Here is a 21,672-nt window from a genome sequence, read left to right as displayed (position 1 = left end):
TAAAAATACAAGAACAAGGATCAGGTCAATCTGGCTAAAATATAAGTCATCTTTGGGAATTGTCAGTTATAAATCCTATCCGACTCATGAGTTCCTTTCATCAGCTGGGGTGAGGAAAAGTGAGATGAAGAGAAAAGAGCAGGAAGGAAGCCAGATCAGGAGCAGCAGGGCTATATCACAATAGCAAAATTTCAGGTCTCTTCTAGTCTCATTGTGAAGAATGGGTCTTGGTATAGATGCCATTTTGGAGAAACAATGATATAAAGTGGGATTTTATAAGTAAGGACCATGATTCTTAATACCTTCTGCTGACTCTCTCAGTTTAAAGACACTATTTAAAAATACTGGACTGACTCGAGAAAAAGGAGAAAGATATTGAAGTCTCCTCCCCGCCTCCTTTACTATTGGTAGCTCATTACTTTTCAAATTATGCACAAAGAGAAAGATTTGGCTCCTCTCCATCTTCAGTTAAGGACTGTCTCTCAGCCAGCACTGTCCAACCCTCTATGCCTAGGTGAACGCTCCAACAGTCCCCCTGTGAAGGGACATTTGTGACTGAGAGATGCATTGTCAGAATGGTGGAGACTTGCTGAGCCACTGAACTTGGAGTGAATGACTTTCATGAGATGTGAAAGGGGAACCCATCACGCTCCTTGTGGTGGATAATTTATTAATCAAAATGTGCTCTGTCAGGGCTCCTATGCACTGAAATAGATGCTGTTGGATGTGGTTCATAGAGTCGGCAACAGACACAGTTATCATTATATAAATAGTCCATCAGATGCTTTGACCACCTCACTGCTTTTCACCTTGAGTTTTTGCCCCCATGCAATATGGAGACAAGTGCTTCAGGGCAGCTTCTCTTCTGTCTTCATCAACACATCCATAACCCATCAGTAAAGCATTCCTCGGTGTCTGCCCCCACTCAGTTTTGAAGGGAAGATGACATTTCCGAAGGGAAGAGGATTATATTGTGTTCTTTATTTCATAAACTACACCCTCAGGAACAGAGATTATAAATTCATCATCTCCAGTTCTAGAAAAAAAGCATGTCTTCTCCTTGATGTAGAATCAGATTACTGTTGTTTCTAGAAACACTGATTCCTGCCATGGCACTCAAATCTAGATTGTGAATTCTGTAGAACACCCCCCCACACACACGCGCGCGCGCTTCTAGAACCAGCAATTTTGGTACCTTGTCTGAGAGAGAGTTAATTCACCTGTTCTAACACAACAGATCCATAATTTCTAATCTTGTGGTTTCTAAAAAGAATAACCCTTCCTTGCAACAAGCACAGGTAAAATTTACCTTGTGCAGTGTCATAGGTACACACAAGGACCGATTCTATCATCTGATATATGGACACAATTCCAATTAAAGTTAATAGTAGCTGCAGTCATGTATTGGAGAGAAGAATAAAGTCCATAGATTCTAAAGATATTGGATTTCTGAGCTAATCATAGTTGAGGCTATGATTTTGGCATGGAAATTTTTAAGAAAATTTCACAGCAGAGGTGTGGAAGAGAAAACCTATAAGTCACGGAAAGGTCACCAAATAATGTAGTTTTCAGTACCTCAACATATACAAGAGTAGAGTGGGGGTGCTGAAAGGTGAGTCCAGGGGTGCCTAGCACACAAGGTCACAGTACACTCAGGTTTGGCCCTGCCATCACTCCATAGATGGAGACACGCCTGAGTGGCACTGTGACCCCGGTCACGAGGATGCAATTCCACTGACTTTGGAATCCTAATCAAATGCATTTTCCCAGCCATTTCCAAAGCAGTGGGAGCCCAATTTCATGGACTTTATCCAAATTCACGATTTCCATGACCACTATAACCTCTGTGACAAAACTGTAGTCCCAACCCTAGTTTATCATTGTAAGGTGCTGGCTGTTCCCCAGCCCACAAAGGACCTAGGGTCTCTTTCCAGACAGAGTTTTATTTTCCAAATGTAGGAAAAACACAAACAACCCTTCTTAAGCTACAGCTCTCAGGGGATTTTCCCCCTTGCCTCCTGCTTCAGGGCCTGGTGCAGGTTCTTCCTTGTCTTTTTCACTAAACACCACATCCCAGGGCTTTATCCCTGGAGGCCCTTTTTCCTCAGCAGGTTCCCACTGTCTTGCCTCCCAGGGAACTCTCACTAGGAAGCTCCTATTGTTCCGCCCTCCTTATTGACAGCCTGGCTCTTTATAGTTCCATGTGCTTTCACACTCTCTTAATTGGCTAAACTGAGAGCACCTGTTTTTGCACAGGAGCTACTTCTTTTAAACAGACCAGCCACCCTGTGGCAATCATATTCAAGGATTCTGAATCCCAAACCACAATATTCTCTTACAAGCCCATTTTAGGATTCAGAAGATGTCTAGAACTGAAGGTAAATAACCAGCACGGCTTTGGACCCTGGACCTGCTTTGCAATCTTGAGTATCACATTTACACTCTTCCATGCAAAATCTAGAATGCTGGCATCCAAAGTGGATGAAGAAATCTTGAGACTGTTACATAAATTATAATGTCTCACGAGATTTTTTTGCCTTTCCCTGTAGTCACTTTTGCTTTATCTGGAGATAAGTTTGTGAAATTTGTGGTCAACTCTATATGGAGGTATCCACTCTTCCTCCCCAACACGGGTACACATAACAGCACGATAAGTATAGTACAACCACTCAAAGTTGGTACTTCAGGGAGAGATAACAACATAGCAGTCATGGATTGACTACGGCTGTGACATCATTGTTTTGAAACAACACCTTTATGAGTGACATTTCATTAGAGGTATCGTTCAACATAGTAGGCTGACATATCCAAATATGCATCTAAAAGATTTTAAGAATCAAGACCAATAAGTCTTTCTCCTCCTCTATCCTCCATGATTCCATGAACTGAATGCAATGAAAACCTATTGCCGGAAAACTGTACTCATTTGCTCTCTCCAGAAGCCTGAAAGTTCCCTGAGAAATTATCATCATGAACGAACTTACAGAATGCATGGACAAATAAAATATTATCTTTTACAATGGGCTGTTTGTGTCCTCTGCTGGTCGCAGTCACCATGATGTGTGCGACGCTAATATAAGGGATTATGTAAGAGTACACCAGCGTAGTATAAGGAAGTATTAACCAGTTCAAATTTATTTCAACCATATTTTAACAGGAAGAAAAAATTTAATGAGAACTATTCACACCATTTCGTTGTGATACAACACAAGATTCCATTCAGTTCTGTTCTGCTTCCCTCTCAGTACAACACAATTTTCTCTCACTCCCAAAGGATGACATAAATGTTCATTTCACCCTTTTATTTAGCCTCCTGTTTAACTTGCAGAGGGCTTCATCCAAGTAAGGATGCAGAAGGCAAATATAGTCCCAAAGAGAGCATGTTCCTTGTACATTTGGACTTTCATGCGTTTATAGCTTGACTAGAGTTTTTAGCATGAATTTTCACAACACCGCATACAAAAGAAACACACACATTAAACTGCTGGGGGATTTTTATGCAGATTGTTTCTGCACTGGACTTCTGAGGTTCACAAAATATCCCTCATTCCCCACCTCTGGCAGCAAACATACTCATACAGTTGATGGGTTTCACTTCCACATACCCAACAGCTGCTTCCTGCTGACATCAGAAGCCATACAGGGGGCCATTTTACTCAGCATAACCCCCAGATGGCATTTCTACCTTTGTCATTGCTTCTTTGGATACATTTTTAATAAATAAATCCACTTCCTTGCTACCTTTCTGGAAACTCTTCCACTCAAGGCCTGAGTAAAAACATAAGAACTCTTCTATTTTTCCTAGTCCCCTGAAACACAGACAGACATTGCAATCCCACTATGATTCAGTCTTCAATATTTTAAATGTTTCTTCTACATGAGTATTGTTTTTAAATAAAAATAACATAAAAGCCAGAATCCAACATCCCAACTCTCTACTGAAGGATCCAACTTTAAAAATATCAGATGGAATGATGATTATTTCTATTTGGGTCACTGTGTAATTATTATAACTTCATGCAATTTAGACTCAAAATTCTTTAGGGAAGGGAAAAAAACCAAACACTTTAACATAGCTCTCTGCCTTGGCTACTGAAAAAGTGCAGTCTCTCTCCAGTCCAGATTGTTTGCACACACTCCTCTTTTTTGTCACTCAGTGTGTCTCCTTTTCTAAGTTCTTCAATTCCTGGTAAAGTAGTTCTGATATATTCAATAAAAAAGTGTGGAGTACTGCCTGGTATTATTTCCCATTAAACTTGCAATTAGCTGGCCCTATGCCAACATCGAACCCCTTTCTAGATACAGACTTCAGCCCCACTTTTCCCTCTAAAAAAGCCTGTTAGCCCCTTTCACACTCTTTTCAGTCATTTCCCAAACTAATGCTGACTTATAGTTTTAATTACTGAAGCCCATTTGCTGGGGAAGCACTTCACAATGAAAGCAGCTATTACAGAAGCCGTATTTACTATGATTGTTCCTGGATTGATGGCAGGCCAAAGTAAGATGCCAAAGTAACAACACAGCCTGTTGGTTCAGAGCACCAGAGAAACACCCAAGACACCTAGTAAACTAGGGCCAGGGCATCAGCGGCCCCCTCACCCTCACGCTCAGTCACATTCCCTTGCTTTGGCAGTGTGGAAAAACAGCCTTCAATCAATAATTTGGTGTGAGGTGTATTTCTACATATCAGCAGGTCTTCCTTCAAAAAGGTTCTGCTCTGATCACACACATCACATAGGAAGTCCTTTCCTGGCAGGTATAATTTGAGAAGACTTTAACACACTGGTAAGTTGGAGTGATTTGAATATGGGGAAAAAGCCAGCACAATTTAGGCCAACCAACAATGGATATATTAAACTGACAGGTCTTATTTCAGGACATGCTGTCCCTTCTAAAGTCCATTTTAGGAACTGGGGGTGGGGCCGATTTTTAAAGGTATCAAGATACCTAAAGATGCAGATGGGTGCTTAGTGGGATTTACCAAGGGAAGGCTAAACAACCTCCTAATCTGGGGATGAGAGATATTATTTGGCCAAATGACTGAGTTAAAAACCTGCACAACAACTGGAAAATAAGGGGGCTTGAGTTCTATTTGCCTTTGGAGAAAGGTGCTTCATGAGCTACTGCATGATTTTAAAACTATTATTCTTCAATAGTACAAGAAGCAGGGGAAGCACTACTTTCAAGCAATATCCACACTGTTTTTGTATCAATTTAGTTTCTATTTAGTTGGACAAAGACGGCATCATATTTTTTAATTCACACTTCCCTTGGAGTACAACAGCATTAATTAAAAGGAGGGGAATGTTTTTTCCCCCCAAAATTTAGCAAGTTTTATAAAAATCAACTTTTAAAACAATGTTCTAAAGGTTTCACAAAATCTCTAAGCCCCAGCAGCTCCCTACAGCCCTGGGCCTCGTTCTTTTACTGTCTTCTACAAAGGCTCTTCAAGTACAGGGAAAGGCATATTGATTGTCCTTGTGTAATCTCCCTGCTGTCCATCCATCACTGAACCTGAAATTTGTCAATCACATGGAGATTGACACTTTGACATCATTGGTAGCTGCTGCTTTTCCAGAGCCTATGAATCCTTCTGTCTAATTTAACTCTTTGGTGTCCACCCTTACGGTACAAGTCGGTCCTACGTATGTGCATCCAGAGTCCTGCATCTCTATACGATATTAAGATAAAAGTTTTGTGCAGATTTTTTTATTTTAAGATCAACTTGAAAACAAAGTGAAAGGGTTTTTTTCAAGGGAGGAGCAAAAGGGATGGATTAATTAGAAACAGGCAGGGGTGGACTTACTTTCACCTGTGGAGACCTGGGTTCAAAAGTCAAGCCTTGAGTAACCTGTGAAAATGGGATTGATTTGGGTAATTGGAATCAAGCCCCCCTTACAGGCTCTATTTAAAACCAAGTCTCAACTGGGCAAGTTCAATCTTTTTGGTTCCCAACATACCTTCCTCTGCTCCTAAGGCCACCTCCCTCTGACATCACACCACAGGCCTGGATTTCCTCCATTCCACATAACAATAATCAGAGAGATGGGGCACAGTGGTCTTTATTCTCCTGCAACTCCTTCCACTCTTGGAGGGGGGAAGACAGTTGGCTACTCCTTTGATACCTGGAGGGAGACTACCAAACAGGGACACCATTCCAAGCTGTTTTCTGAGTGTATGATAGGTGTCTTCCCAATAGGCCAGCAGAGTTTGACACAGTCCCAATTTCCATTAATGCTTCCCCACCTCCCCCTTCCCCCATCTCTTCTATAATTTCCTAGCAATCACAGAAGGGTGTCAGATACAGCCAATTCGAGGAGGAGAGGTCAAAAACACCTACAACTCCAGAAGACCTCATGAAGTTCTGGAGCAGTTATGGATATCCTAGATGATCTCAGGAGAAGAGAAAATGTATAAAGAGCTGGTAAATGCGATGATGGGAGGGAGGAACTGAAGCATGTAGAGAAGAGAGGGAAATGTTCTTGTGAGATTTCCACCAGTTTGGTTCTGATGCTCCAGTCCAGATCCTAAATGGGGCTATGACTCAGGAGGGAACCCAAATCCGGAATATTAACCTTTTGCAAGGAGTGTCTAGATCCAGACATTGTCACCTGGACCCATCTCTGATTTTAGCAAGCCGGGGGGGGGACGGGACCTGGCTAGCTGAATGGCAGAAGCTGGAGGTTTGAGAGCTGGTTTACTGCATTCTCCGAGTCACTAGGAACATTGATAGTCTGAATTCTGCATATTTATTTCACATCTCTCTGTCAAGGCTGATTCCCCACTCTGGCACTTCGAGTGTAGAAAGTGGGGGCCCACAAGGATTTTAAAAATTAATACTTGCCACTCCAGGCTTGTATTAAACTCCCAAGGTTACAGCTTCTCTGACCTTGGATGGGTAGATGCTGCCACCACGCAAATGCAAAAAAAAACCACAAACCCCAAAACAAAACCCTTTTGAGAACCCAGAAATGCGCACTTGGGAATTCCTTCCTGTGGGGTACCCTCAAGCTCTTTTAGCCCCTCTCCCCTCCAGGGAAGAGCTGAAAAAGAAAACAAAGGAAATAAGCTGTTACCACCAACATATGCAGCAATTAAACAGCATATGCACAAACCTCTTAGGGACACAAAAATCCAATCCTGTTCTTAAAAAGGGTAAATTCCAGAAAATACAACTGCAAGTTAGGCTTTTTGCTAGATCCAAAAAAAAAAAAAAAAAAACCTTACAAAAATTAAGCATCAAAATACCTCTCCTGTGGTTCAGCTTAAAGTTTACAAGCAAAAGAAAAGCACCTGGGGTTACCACCGAGGAATCCACAAGCCAATAAGAAATAAAAGAATTAACCCTAATCATGTCTTCCTAGACCTTCCCTGACTTATTACATATGAGGGGTTTCAGATAAGCAATCTCTAGGTATGATCTCATGGTTCCTCCGTACCTGGCTTAAAGCTTCCTACATCATAGTTCAGCCCGGTTCCTGCTTTGCGTCTCCTCTCTCCCGAGAACAAACAGACAAAGGGAACATTTTTTCCCCAATTTTAAAAAGTTCAAGCCCTCCCATTGGCTCTTTTGGTCAGGTGCCCACTTCTTTCCTTTTACCTGTGGGCTTTTTAACTCTTTCCAGGTAAAACAAGTAGAGAACAGCAACCAAGAAGGATTTTATACCTAACTGTCTGGATGTCCATAAAAGGAAGCTATCCCCCTCTCTTTCATTTATCACACCCTCCATTTTAGAACACAAGCAAAGTTATTCAAAGGGGAAAAGGAGGTTATTAGTTTAGCTTAATAATGTTACAAAGGAGGATGGGGACATTTGGAAAGAATAAAACATACCATGTCACCACAGACCATAGACTGGATCCTCACCTCAACTGTTCTACCAGCACAAAGCTGCCCTAAAGCCCGCTTAACCAGCCAAAGGAAGATCTGATCTGTGTAAAAGGATTCTCAGTGCAGCAAGTGTGTGCCTGGGGCAGGAAGCCAGGCTGGGGGGGGGGGCGGTAGCGTGCCAGTCGCTGTGAGGGTGGGAGTCAGGGAGCCTTCGGTGGCGTTTCTGTGGGAGGTCCACTGGTCCTGCGGCTTTGGCAGCAATTTGGCGGCAGGTATGCCAAAGGCGCGGGACCGGCAGATCACCTGCAGAACCGCCACCAAATCGGCGTTACTGGCTGACCTCCCACAGAAATGCCACCGAAGACTCTTTGACTGCCATGCTTAGGGTGGCAAAAAACAGAGCTGCCCCTGGGTAGTACTGAGCTGCCCTTCCCCCTACTGCCAGTACAGGGGATGTGACTGGGGGAAAGAGCACCTTGGCCAACTCATCCCTGCACCCCAGGAATCCCAGATTGCTGTAACAACTACTTGGGGTCCCTGGCAACCAGTGTAAGTTAGCAGCCTTTAGACAGCTTTCTCATCTGTGATGGGGGACTGGCCCAGCACAGAACAGCCCCAACACAAGGGGAGCACCCACATCCTCCTCAGTTGCTCCAAGTCACAACTCAGGATGCAGGCCCATAAATGAAACATCAAAACCTGATGTTATGCCATTTGAAAAGGGGAAACATGACTGAGTTTTGCATATACCAAACCACAACTGTCCAAGTCCTTCTCCATTGGATATGGATTAGTCCCCAGTGCTGTAGGTTTTTCTCATTACCTGATTTCACAAAATGCTAGTGGTACTTTTATCAGATACACTATTTAGACGTTACCCCCATAATCGCTGGAAGTTATTCTATACGCTTCCCTAATGGAACCAATTTTGTAGTTCTCACCACTTGTAAATACACATAGCATCACACGGCAGGCCAGGAGATGTGGGGAAAGACCCAATTTGAAACAGATTCCCACTGATGAGTAAGTCACTGGATTTGGGTTTTACATATTGGGGGGTGGGTGGGGAAGGATATTAAGTTTGCCTATTGGTGTTCTTTGGTATCTAGTTAATTATGAAAATCCTGCTGTTAAAATGCCATTAAAATCACCATATCTTAGGTGGATTCAGTAGCTGATACTATGAAAACATGCTGCTCTCCAATGACCTGATCCTGCAAAATATTAAACAACCTCCATTCCCACTGACTTCAAGAGGAGTTAAAGTAACGTGTAGAAGGGTTCGGATGGGTTCATCCTTCTCCGGGGCGGCGGGGAACCAGATGGCCTCACTATGTCCATCAGGTTATTTTGGGGGAACTAGCCTGGCCGCAAGGTTTCCCGCCATGGCAACAGTAGAGACCAACAAACAGCTCTATTCCGCAGATCCAGGCCCTAGTTCAGGGCAGGGCAGTCGAGAGTCTTTGGCTCAGGCCCTTAGGCAGAGGCTGAGCAAACAAATGAGTTCAGGAGGCCTAGGCCCTGGCTTCGAAGGGCCTGGGAAGAGGGGGAGACTGCCACCCACATGTTGGGTGGCAGGGGAGACGCAGGCCCACCCACTCCACTGCGTCCCAGCCTGGGGCCCTAACAGCGGCAGACAGCCTGCTGCTGTGTCAGTGGGGATCCTGGCCGCAACACACTGACATCAGTTCTGATATGCTGCAGCCAGATTTGGGTCGGCTGCTCACGAGCTACTTCCTACCTCCCCCTCTAGAGGTACCTGCATCTGGACTGTGTCCTCCACGGAATCAAGCACCATGGGCTCCTCAGGGTACCTGGTGAGTGGCAGGCTTGGCAGACCCTCTGGGTAGCTTGCCACAGGCAGGCTTAACAGCTTCTCCGGGGTCTGGTCGGCATCAGGCCTCGGCTGGTCTGGCCAGTCCACGGGTCACTTGCAGACTGCAGGAGTCTCCCCACCGGTAGCTAGGCCACAGGCATCTGGCTTCTCCAGCGGCTGGGCTTCTAGTGAGCTTTGGGGTTGGGCTTTTGTACTTCCTGTCCTGCACCCTGACCTCTGTGGGTGGGCGCAAGCTCCACTGGCTCTGCCCACTTTGGCGTCCGGCGGGGCTCGTCCCCCTCCGAGGTGGCAGGGAACCAGACCTCCTTGCTACAGTACTCCATATCTAACAAGCGGTGCTCGGCACCATACAATAGGTTCCCAACTAAGGAACTGGTAGCTGAGGTTCTGTTCTGAAACGCAGCTCCTCTTTCCCTCAGCTTCAGTTCTCAGAATTCTGTATAAGTCAGAGTTACATGAAACCAATTTTTTTCAGAGAAATTTCACTATTTCTACAGCAAAAACAGCTTTCTGAGGCAAGATGATTGTTCTCCACTGGCAAAAACTGCCTTTCCTTTCCCAAAAAGACTGTGGGTGAAAATGAAAGTGTTCAGCTTTTTGTTAGAGTCCCAAACCCCAGGATTATTCTCCAGCTATGTCAGTGCTGAGCATTTTCTTACACAGCTCTGCTAACAGTCCCAGTTTCTTATTAGCAAACCAATAGACATTTTTCGTCTCAGTGGTGTCACCTGAGCTACTGTGTCATTCCAGGAGCTGTAGGTTGGGGGAAAAGATGAGGAAGCTCAGAACTGAATGAACAGAGACTGTCAACCAATCCCCAGGTTGAGGGCTGGGGGGGAATTCTTTAGGTGAAAGCTGAGTCCGGTTAGCAGGGTAGTGGGAGAGAGAAGCCAATGTGAAACATTAGGGAAGAAGTACTCAGCTCGTGGTAGGTACTGTGGTGAAGATGTAGAACAGCCTGGAGTCAAACACCAAGAATATAGGGCCAGATCCTCAGCTGGCATATCCTGAATCTCTCACCTTGCCCACCACACAATTCAGGTTACCCCAACAATGAAAGCTCTGGTTCTCACACACTAGTAGCATTTCCCCAAACCATTGGTGGTCACTCTGTGTCTGGGCCATGGGGGGCCCCACTTGTGTGGCCTTGCACAGCCATGCACAGCAGCAGTCACAGGGTGCCTTGTAGTCTGGAACACTGGGGCTGCTTGCTCCCAGGGCCGGCTCCAGCAATTTCACCGCCCTAAGCACAGCGGCACGCCACAGGGGGAGCTCTGCCACTTGCCGCTACCGCGGCTCCAGTGGACCTCCCGCAGGCATGCCTGTGGATGCTCCACTGGAGCCACGGGACCAGCGGACCCTCCGCAGGCACGCCTGTGGCAGGTCCACCGGAGCCGCCTGCCGCCCTCCCGGCAACTGGCAGAGCGCCCCCCGCGGCATGCCACCCCAAGCACGAGCTTGGCGCGCTGTGGCCTGGAGCCAGCCCTGCTTGCCCCCACTTCTCCCCAGGAGGCAGAATGCTGAAAACAGGATGAGGAGGGGAGGAAAAATAGTTAAAATGGTACAATGGGGTTCTGAGAGTTGTAAATGCATCAGCTAATGTCCAGCCAGCTTTAGTTTCTCTCTTTCTAGAGGCTAGTGAGGCTCTGAACACCCAAACACTAGTTTTGCTGCCTTCCCATTACCTGGTGCACCCTGGATGGTTCCAGGAAATCAATCTACCTTAGCCCAGAGAGCTCCCCTAAATGAAAAGTCTTATCTAGAACATGTCATGTTATATAACAAGTCACTTGCTTTGCCTGGAAAATGAAAGATGATGAGGCAGAGTCCTCGGGACAGAGGCTATCTCCATAAATCTGTCACTAAAGGAGTCGTGGATTACTTTGCTGAATTAATGATCTGTCCTTCAAACGGAGCCCTGACCTCAACTGCTGAGTATCACCAACCTGCCAAGGCAGCTAGTGAACTTCGATAAGGGAGAGATTCTGTACAGCAGTGTGAGAAGGCTGGTTGCAGTCTGATTTTTGGATGGCGTTCAGTGTTAACTGGCATGTACCCACACAACCATCATTATTTTCACTACTGCTCCCTACTAAAACCTCTCTCTTGTTCTTTCAGGCTCAGATGTTATTTATTTTCTCTTGGTTTTAGTATCGTTGACCCTGTTTGTGAGGAATCAAGAAAGGTTTTGACTCTGAGTTTGTGCATGTTAATTGCTTGTTAGGAGATAAATAAGTGGACTTAGATCAAGGACAGTTTTTTTCCTAATTGAATTCCACTTACAGTATGCACAGGGATCCCTATTGCCCTGAACAATGTTGGATATAACCAAAATCATCAGCAAAGCTTACACTGCACAGGTGTAGTCCCACATGCAGAATTCCAAGAAATTCTGCATGTGGGCCAGTCTTCTTGCCCCCTCCAAGATTTTTTTCACGATATTGATTCTACGGCCATGACCTCTCTAGGGAAACATGCAGAAAAATGCCCATCATTGCTATCCATGGTTCTGTCGCACTAATGAAAGCCATAGTGTAGATAAGCCTCTGGTGGCTTCTGATATTGCTAGCTCCATACCGGTTAAGTGTAGAGTTTAGAGAAAGTTTTAAAATTTGGATTTTTCCATGAAATTATTCATTAAAATTTGAATTCAAAAAAATTGTCAAAATAGTTATTTTCATGGATAGAAGCATATTAATTGACTCAGGAAAAACAAATTTTAAAAAGGATCTCTCCATTGACGGAAGAAATCTTTAAATTAGTATGTAGCCAAGCCAGCCAGCTAGCTGGAAACAGTGGACTCCTCAGCTATGCCAACCAAGAAAGAAAGGCGTATGGATGAGAACATTGGATTCTGTATGATTTCAGACTTCAATATCTTTGTAACCGAACAGTATGTGATTACACCTTAAGACTTATTTTATATGGTTAATCTTGTAGTTTTATTGTTTTCCTGTCATGAGAACCTTGTGCTCGTAGATAGCTGCATAAATAAGAGCGTCTGCAGTATATCCTGACTAACAATCTAATGCACATCTAACAGAGGTGGGGGGTTGAAATGGACAATGTCAACTTATGATTCAGAATTTTTTTTCAAAAATGTCCTTCCCAGTGATATTAACACCATAACTTATTAAAATAGAAGGAATGATAAACATCCAGTTTATTTGTTGCTGTACTTTCACAGTATGGACAATAAAAACAGACTAAATTAGTAGATAATAGAGATAGTGTTGCCTAGACACTAGCACTAGCAAACTTAGGAGACCTGGCTTCTATTCCCAGCTCTGCCACTAGTCTTCTGGTTGACCTGGGACAGGTCACTTCCCATCCCTGTGCCTTGGTTTCCCCATCTGTCAAGCGGAGATAGTGAGGTTTATCTTCTTTTGTAAAGCACCTTGAGATCTACTGATGAGATGTGCTGTATAAGAGCTAGCTAGCTATTATTATTATTATTATTCATTTTCACTTTTGCTTACAGTCACTTGCTAATTCAATTAACTTCCTGATACCCATATGTAACAGCTTTGCAAAATTATCATGAAAATTTACCTGCCTAGGCACAAAATCTACTCATTGACTTTTACTATAATGATTAAGGATAATGACGAATTAATGATGTTTTATTTGACTGCCAGAAAACTATTCGCCTTGTGTGAGTGGAATTTTGCAAGGATGCATTAACAGACTGTTTCAATGTTTGGAATATAAAACACAAGAAGGTAACATATTACTTCAAAAAAAAATTATTGACATGGAAATTTTAAAGAGATTTGATTCAAAAGAAGTCAGAGTCATTTCTATTCATGCTTATTTTTATAAAATTTAAATGTTGAGCCTAAATTGACTTGCCAGCATGAGTTTAATGAATCATGAATTTAAAGTATCTTTCTCTTAAGTGGAACAGACAGAGGGCTAGTCATCTACAACTCTGATTTTGTAACTGGCTAGAGGAAGCATCCTCTTAACAAGTTACAAGTAACTGTTCAGGCTGTGGCCACATCATAGCTTTTCTGCCATTAAAAGTAATCTTGTGCACCCAGACATACCGTACACTTCCTGACTACATTTGTATTAGTGTATTCTGCAGACATATGGGTAACTATCCCCTAATGCGTCAGCAGGGGATAGAGTGCCCCAGAGACATAAACAAAGGGCACTAACAGCGACACATGGGGCAATGCACTCTGGGGTGTCACAATCTGGCCCATCTCATTCCATAGGCACTGTTAGGAGGTCCACAAATAGAGCATGCTGTGCTAGTAATAGATTCCTGTGAGCTTAGCCTTCGTCTCTGGCATGGATGAAACACTGTTAGCAGATGAGGTTACTAACCAAGCTTCAGTCATGATGTGTTTGTGGACACAAACCACTTCAGTAACTGGTTACAACTCAGTTAAAAGCAGAAGCAGGGAACCTAGAGGTTTTATCCCAGAATACAGTTTTCAGGAAATCTTTGTTTTAAGCCAAAGGCAGAGCGAGGGACTCAGACTGAGGGAGCAACATTCCTTTATCCCATCTCAGGATACAGATTACTGGGATAAAAGACATGCATCTGACGAAGTGGGTATTCACCCACGAAAGCTCATGCTCCAAAACGTCTGTTAGGCTATAAGTTGCCACAGGATTCTTTGCTGCTTTTACAGATTACTGGGAGTCTTCATTGCTTTGTGTTTCAACACAGTACACCTGATACTGCTCTTGTGCTGGGGTAAATGAGGAGCGAAATTAAAGATATGCCACTTGAAACTGGAGTAAATGAGATTAGAATTAGGCCCAACATGCTTCAACTTGCTCTCTGTCCATTCACTTGGTGCTCCATACATACCTTTAAATTCAAATCCTTCTCTTTTACTGGGCACTTAATCTGTCCATGAATGTGCTGCTCCTCAGACCTCAGCAACATTACTGGAAAGTGCTGAGGTTATCAGGAGGGATAACAGATGGACAGTTTCAAAAATATTTTTAAATTCCTGTGTTTTCAGCTTTCCCAAAAAATGCAAAACAGTTTAATCGCTTGTGGCTTTGATGTGTTCTTAATGATTGTCTCCTACAGTAGCTGCCCCTCTCCCCCCACAGCTAGATCCATGGGCAGTGATTAAGTTATTGGCATATTCAAGCAAATCCAAGAGTCTTTCTTTGCGTGTGTCTGACTGTGACTATCAATTCACAACACACACACACACACACACACACACACACACACACACACACACACACACACAGCATTTTTGGTTTCTTCCCACTATATCTTAACTGGATAATGGTTGGACCAGCACAGACGAAGACTGTTACACTAGCCAGGTGACGGGACACATTCCCAAAACAGGTTAATGGCTACTTTGTAAGAAAGGAATAAAACAAAGGTATAAACATAGCATGTGTAAAGCTGAAATTTTGGGATTGTTTGCTTGCTTTTAAAAAAAATCAGCCATGAGATTTTAATAGAGTAGAGAGCCTGATGTGAACATGAGCAAACTTAGCTGACCTGTAAAATGTATATATGCTCATTTGGTTTGCAGATTTGGGCCAGAAGACAGAAAAATATTTCTAATCTAGGCACAGGCTGTTTTGTATAGCAGTTGACAAGCTAAAAGAAAATACCTAAAAGTGAAGTGAAATGAAAAATCACATTTCTTTAAAGCTAAAACTTAGGCTTCCCATATGTCTGTAATACTGTTCTTAGTTCCCTTTCACACCGACTAGAGCCAAACTAGCAATCAACATTACCCAAAAGAGCCATGGTAGTGTGAATGTATTGTTCCATTTACTATAGTACTATAGATTCGTATTTAAACAGTATGACAGGGGAAATATTTAGTTTATATACATTATTCTCACAGAAAAATGACTATATTATTTTATCAACTGCAATTGGTTAATAACAATGTAAAAGCATCCTGACTGGTTAATAATTAAATCACACAGTGTTTTAATATTATGTGGTATTGTTTTTAAAAGGATCGTCCACTTGAGGGGAAGGAGGAGGATAAGCTATTAAGAATTCTTCTATTACATAAACATCAATCGAAATTCAAAGTAAAGAATGGATGTGTGAGAAAACCAGGCCACAACAAAGAACTTGAGATCACTTGGGAACCTCTCAGAGCAAAGAGAACAGGCCAAGCAGAGTTCATGGCTAAAATCTTGTCAGCGTCCAGCCTTTTGGCAAGAAGAGTAACCTGTAGGCTGACAGAATTTACAGAATACTCCCCAAAAGTCAGAGGGATGAGAAAGGCCATGTTCACACCACAAATTTCCCTCAACCCTAAACATTTTTCAAGGCCAATCCATGGCTGTGCCTCAGGGAACTTGATTTTAGAAGCACAAGGCAACCTGTGTGGAAAGAGAGAAATGTTGTTGGAAATTCTGTTCACGCATGATGTAGCTGAGCATAACAAGTTGCCAAAAGCAATGAAAACATGCAGTATCACATAAGGGCTGAGTCTACACTAGATTTATTGGGACGTTTCCCACTGTTCCATTATTACCAGTGCAACTCCTAATGTAGGCAGTAGTACTAACGTAGGCAGGGCATTGGGGATATTACTACCGCATAGTCTAATGCTCCTTAGAGCAGGCCTACAGATCAATGGGTAAAAATGCTTGTGATCACCATTTTTTTTTGTTTACACTTGTGTTCCCCCAGCATTGCCAACACTAGGGGGAAATTTCCCCTAAAAATCTAGTGCATAAAAGGCCGAGGAGGAACCTGCCCCTCTACCCGATATCTCCAGGCCTCACGCTGGCCAATAGGAACAAATTAAAGGGATAGGAGCAGCAAAGCTGTCAATTAGGAGCACAGGCAAAAGCTATAATTTTGCAAGTGGGAAAACCAAGTGTCATTATTAATGGGAATACACATTTATCCCAAGACAAACTCAACAGCCAAGCCAGCGGAGAAATATAAAGGTGATAGCTATATACCGAGCAGCACTCGGAAAATGACATTCCAGAAGATTAGCCTGCAGAATGGATCTTGGGAGAGGAGTAACTGGATAACAGAGCCTTTCACTTCTAGGTCATGGATTTGAATGCAGCACAGGTCAGCAGTTGCAGAAAGTCTTTGCCATCTGAAGGTTGCCTGGTGACCTCTGTGAAATGATTTTGTGGTCCCAATCTAGTTCCCAGTGAATCAGTGTCTACATCACAAAAAACCCACCACTGGGTTTGCTCTGACTGATATCCCTGTGTGACAGGTCAGCATCAATCGGTCAGTTAATACTGTATGTATATCAGAAAAAAATGTTTAAAAGGAATTATACAAATGTACAATCCCAGTATCTTTAAAAGTAGATTGAGCTGGATTTAGACTAAAACTTCCAGACAGGGACAACAAACATGAAAGCCAGGATCAAGCCACCCTCACCCCTTCAGGCTGATTGAGGTGCAGGCAATATCAAAGACATATTTGAATCACTAGGCTTTGAGAAAGAAAACTCTGAAGTAACTCCAGAGTGAGATGTGGAAGGGAGGGTGGGAATTCTGAGCAGATACAGGGTACAATAGTCATTGCATGGAGGACACAGATTGTTACACTTCAGCAAAGAGGAGACCCCTGCTCAAACACGCCATTGCTGAAATGCTGCTGTAACCTAGCCCTGCACTCTGCATAGTTGATATGCCACTGGATTCTGTCCAAACTGCCATTATTAAAAGGCATCACAAAGTATGAAGGCTGGGATCCCAGAGAACAAGTGAGAGGAAGGGCGACATGGGACACCTGAGATGCAAGGCCATGTCCCTCAAATAGAGGCCTGCAAAAGGGGTCAGTGTCAAGCTGAAGAGAAAGGATGTATGTATGGGAAACAGAAGATAATGCTTATTTCCTTGTAACTACCTGCATGGTATCTATCTAGAGGAGCTGTTGCAGGTATCTTATCTCTATGCATCTTAGCCTTGAGCTAGTGGAATCCATGCAGAAAGGAGAATTGCATTCAGGTTTTTTCTGAAGTCAGATTCTATCTTTATTAATCAAGTTTTACTATAACTCAGGTGGTTTTAGATTGCTTGGAAATTTCACACAGATCATTTCAAAGAATCAATTAAAAGGGCATAGACTATGCAAACCTCTCTCACAAGGAGTTGTTTTCTGACCCATTGTCCCAGTGGAGCATGGAAAATGCCTACTGAAAAGGATAAATGGACAAATCAGATATCAGGAATGGAAATATACAAAAACCTGTAGGAGAACACTTCAATCTCCCTGGCCACACAATAGCAGATCTTAAGGTGGTCATCCTGCAGCAAAAAAACTTCAGGACCAGACTTCAAAGAGAAACTGCCGAGCTTCAGTTTATCTGCAAATTTGACACCACCAGCTCAGGATTAAACAAAGGCTGTGAATGGTTTGCCAACTACAAAACAGTTTCTCCTCCCTTGGTTTTCACACTTCAGTTTCTAGAAGAGGGCCTCATCCTCCCTGACTGAACTAATCTCATTATCTCTAGCCTGCTTTTTGCTTGCATATATATACACTTGGCCCTGGAAATTTCCACTACATGCATCCGACGAAGGGGATATTCACCCACGAAAGCTCATGCTGCAAAATGTCTGTTAGTCTATAAGGTGCCACAGGACTCTTTGCTGCTTTTACTGACCAAGGAGAAGAAGAACTGAGGGCATAATATGATGGCAGCCCCAGGAGAAGGAAGAATATGTATGGGGGAGTGAATTACTCTCTCACCCTTTGAGGTGGCACATTCAGGTAGGGTCAAGAGAGACAGGTGTTGGGAGGTGAAAGCCAGCTCTTACACTAGTACTAAATTCATTCAAAAATAGCAAGTAGCCATACCAGCTTGTGCTGTGATCCTACAAAATCTCAAGTTAAGCAGAGTCATGCCGGGCCAGGCCAATACTTTAATGGGAGTTAACTAGGGAACATTTAGGTGTTGCAGAAAATGGTCTCAGTAATTCAGCAGGTAATACATCACATTATTTCCATAACTATATCAATAAAATGACAACTGTATCAATAACAAAATGCTTATGCCTAGCCATCTGCAGACATCCTCTTTGGTGCAGTATAAAATGGAACTCTTCCTTCGTGATGATAATACTTAAACTTTTGTTTTATTCCATCACTCGTAAGTTATGCAGTGATCCTTAACTCATGAAAATAACCATGTACCACACTATCCACCATTACATATATTCTCTCTCTAAAAGCAACACTATCATGGCCAAATGCCTAAGGACTCTCCTAATCCCCTTGCAGACCTGCTACTTTGTTTAAGGTGATCTGCATACAGCCTTGAGCCAGTGGAAACATCCAGAACAGTGAACTGCATTTCAATATGAACTAGACGCATCCAAAGGTGCACAAAGCAAGCAGCGGACAGTCGGTGCTAAGGACATGGAAATGCATATAGCGGTTATGCTGTGTGTACCTTGCATGTTACTAAACTCTGAAAGGTCACAACATAAAACATTGTCAAAAAGTAGGTAAAATAACTATTTCCACTTAAGAGAGTTGAGATGTTACTAACAATGGTTCATGATGTCACTGAAGGCAAAAGATGCTCATCAGAAAACAGAGATTTCAGTTATTCCAGTAGGCTTTGGTAATTAGCAATGTTTGGTATTAAAGAACTGACTACAGACCAATAACATCACAATTAAGTAGTTAGTTTAATACAAATAGTTTTTCAAGTTTGGACAGAGTAGGTGAAAACTCTTTAAAAGGCCAGTTCTTCCCTCACCTCCAACGTACGCCAACCATGGGCTCATGATATGGTCTCCACATGAATTACCTGAGACAATGGTGTATCCAATACCCCTGGGCCGTCCTTTGTCCTGGTCAATTGCCGTTATCATACGCACAGTTGTACCCTAGGAAGGAAAGGAAGATGTCAACGTTCCAGGCCATGTAGACTTCCATTGTATCATTTTCCTGTGTTTTATTGTACTGCAGGTTGTGTAAGACTTCTCACATGCACTAAGGGGATGAGAAGAACAGAGTGTATCACAGAACTTCATGACAAAGCACATATAACTGTTGAACTACATTGCTAATCTGACAACGTGGGTATTCACCCACGAAAGCTCATGCTCCAATATGTCTGTTAGTCTACAAGGTGCCACAGGACTCTTTATTAAAAAAATTACATTAGCAATAATGTTCTAAGTATTTGTAAGAATCAGGAGCTTTCTGCATACAGCTCCACCAAAGCAGCTTATTTCTGTCCTGCAACACCCTTTGCTATTCAAGTCCTGTGCCCCCCACAAAACTCTGCCAAGATACCTTGATCTTGACCTGTAATACCTAAGGCAGAACTAGATCTGTAACACACAAGGTTGTCTGAGCAGATTGAGACAAATCATGTGGTAGTTTTGTGAAGTGAGCAAATGTCCACCAGGGACTATGATGACACCAACAAACTCATTTCACTGTCACTTGCCACCTACCTATAGTAGATTAATTTGAAGCTAGGTCACCAAGGTGAATGTTGCAATTAATGCTTGCGCTGAGAGGGTCACTTAACACTGAGAGCTAAAACAGAGAAATCTCAGCAGAGGGTAAAGGAAGCTGTAGCACATTTAAGGCAAAAAGACTAAGACTATAACAGATACACAGACTGGAGTTTTTAGTTTATAAGGAAACCTTTACACTCTTTAAGTTTAGAAAAAGAACTTCCACTGAGCAATAAACTTCCTCAGCTTGGGGCTTCAGGACTCATATCCCACAAAGCAATCGTTATTCCATCTTACATCTCAATAATGGTCGATACATGGATTCTACCTGCCCATTTGATATTCAGCTTTGATTTCTTTTGGTTTTTGTCTTCAGTGTTCTTTGAATGAGGCTTTCTTGGCAACCACAGATACTGATCAGGGCTGGCCAGCTACCTGATTGACTGGAAGAACTACAAAGATTTGTTACATATTAATCGAAATGTATAGACAGAACGAGAGTCAGAACAAAGCTCAGAACAGGGGTCAGTCTACGGATGGTTGCCTCTGTCAGACAGCCACTTAGACAAGCTCTTTCACATGACCGGCAGTCCCGTGAAAAGCCAAAAGCATGGACAAGCCCAAGAGCCCCAAGTAAACAGTAAATGGACAGAGACTGACCAAGGATTAGTTTTAGTTTTTGAACCAGAAATGTTATTCAGGTACGTGAACTCACTATCTGGCTTCTCAAGCTTTGGCTTCACTTATGAGGCTGCGGTGAGTCCATGCATGGGCACATCGTGCATGCACAACACAGTAATTAATGTAGTGTAAACACATCTATGACTTTAAACTGCTCTGCCTTCATTGGTTTATTGAGAGCGGGAAAAGAGGCATTTATTTCACCCTGAGAGAAAATGTCAACAGTGGCATTTGCATGTCTAATGAGGAAGCGCGACACGCTGGCACTGGCTGCATTCCGCCAATGTCACAATTCATCAGCTGAAGGCCGAAGGTTGGAGTCCTTGAATTTTCACCATTTATTTAACCAACCTTACTGGTTGTTTTTTTCTTTACAACTACAGCTTTTTTTTTTATGAACTGCACTGAATTAAAAAAATCATGCCACTGTGCGTGCATGACAATATGTGTATGTAAGTATGCGTGCAGTGCATATATGTCCATATTTGGGTCCCTATTGGTATAATGATGTACCCCGATGTGGGGTGACTAGGTGTATGCATACTTGCTCCTGTGTATGTGCTTGCATATATGTGTCTGTGCATGCCAGCCTAAGCATGTGCAAATATTTAAGCATGCAAAGAAGCAATACCTGTTAGTGTCTGTGTGTGTGCACAAATCATACAAAGTACACAAGCCAAATAGAGAGGAACCTCACTGACAGTGCAGGAGATGGAAGTGATCCCATAACATCAAAATATGTCATTCAGAAATTAAAAACAGCCTTGAGCTACCTTGGAGAAACCACTGAGAGAACTTCTCCCACAGAAATTCAGACTTTCAGAGCAGCAATCTGTCTGACTCCATGAAGCACAGAGGGACTAAGTGGAGAATATATGGAACTGGCTATAATAAAAGGGAAGTTCTTTGA

The 21,672-nt window shown here is 42.9% G+C and overlaps 1 protein-coding gene across 1 annotated transcript in view; it reads right to left on the bottom strand.

The window, feature by feature from the left end:
- CDH23 (cadherin related 23) overlaps positions 1-21,672 on the bottom strand; it is a 536,798-nt gene that overhangs the window by 280,723 nt on the left and 234,403 nt on the right. The window contains exon 9 of the mRNA XM_030571362.1: positions 19,421-19,499. Within this exon, the coding sequence (XP_030427222.1) occupies positions 19,421-19,499 (79 nt within the window). The remainder of the gene's footprint in view (positions 1-19,420; positions 19,500-21,672) is intronic.

Source organism: Gopherus evgoodei, chromosome 7 (assembly GCF_007399415.2).
Source record: "Gopherus evgoodei ecotype Sinaloan lineage chromosome 7, rGopEvg1_v1.p, whole genome shotgun sequence".
Classification (NCBI taxonomy): Eukaryota; Metazoa; Chordata; order Testudines; family Testudinidae; genus Gopherus; species Gopherus evgoodei.
The sequence above is the reverse complement of the archived record's forward strand: the minus strand, read 5'-3'. Positions and strand labels throughout refer to the sequence as shown.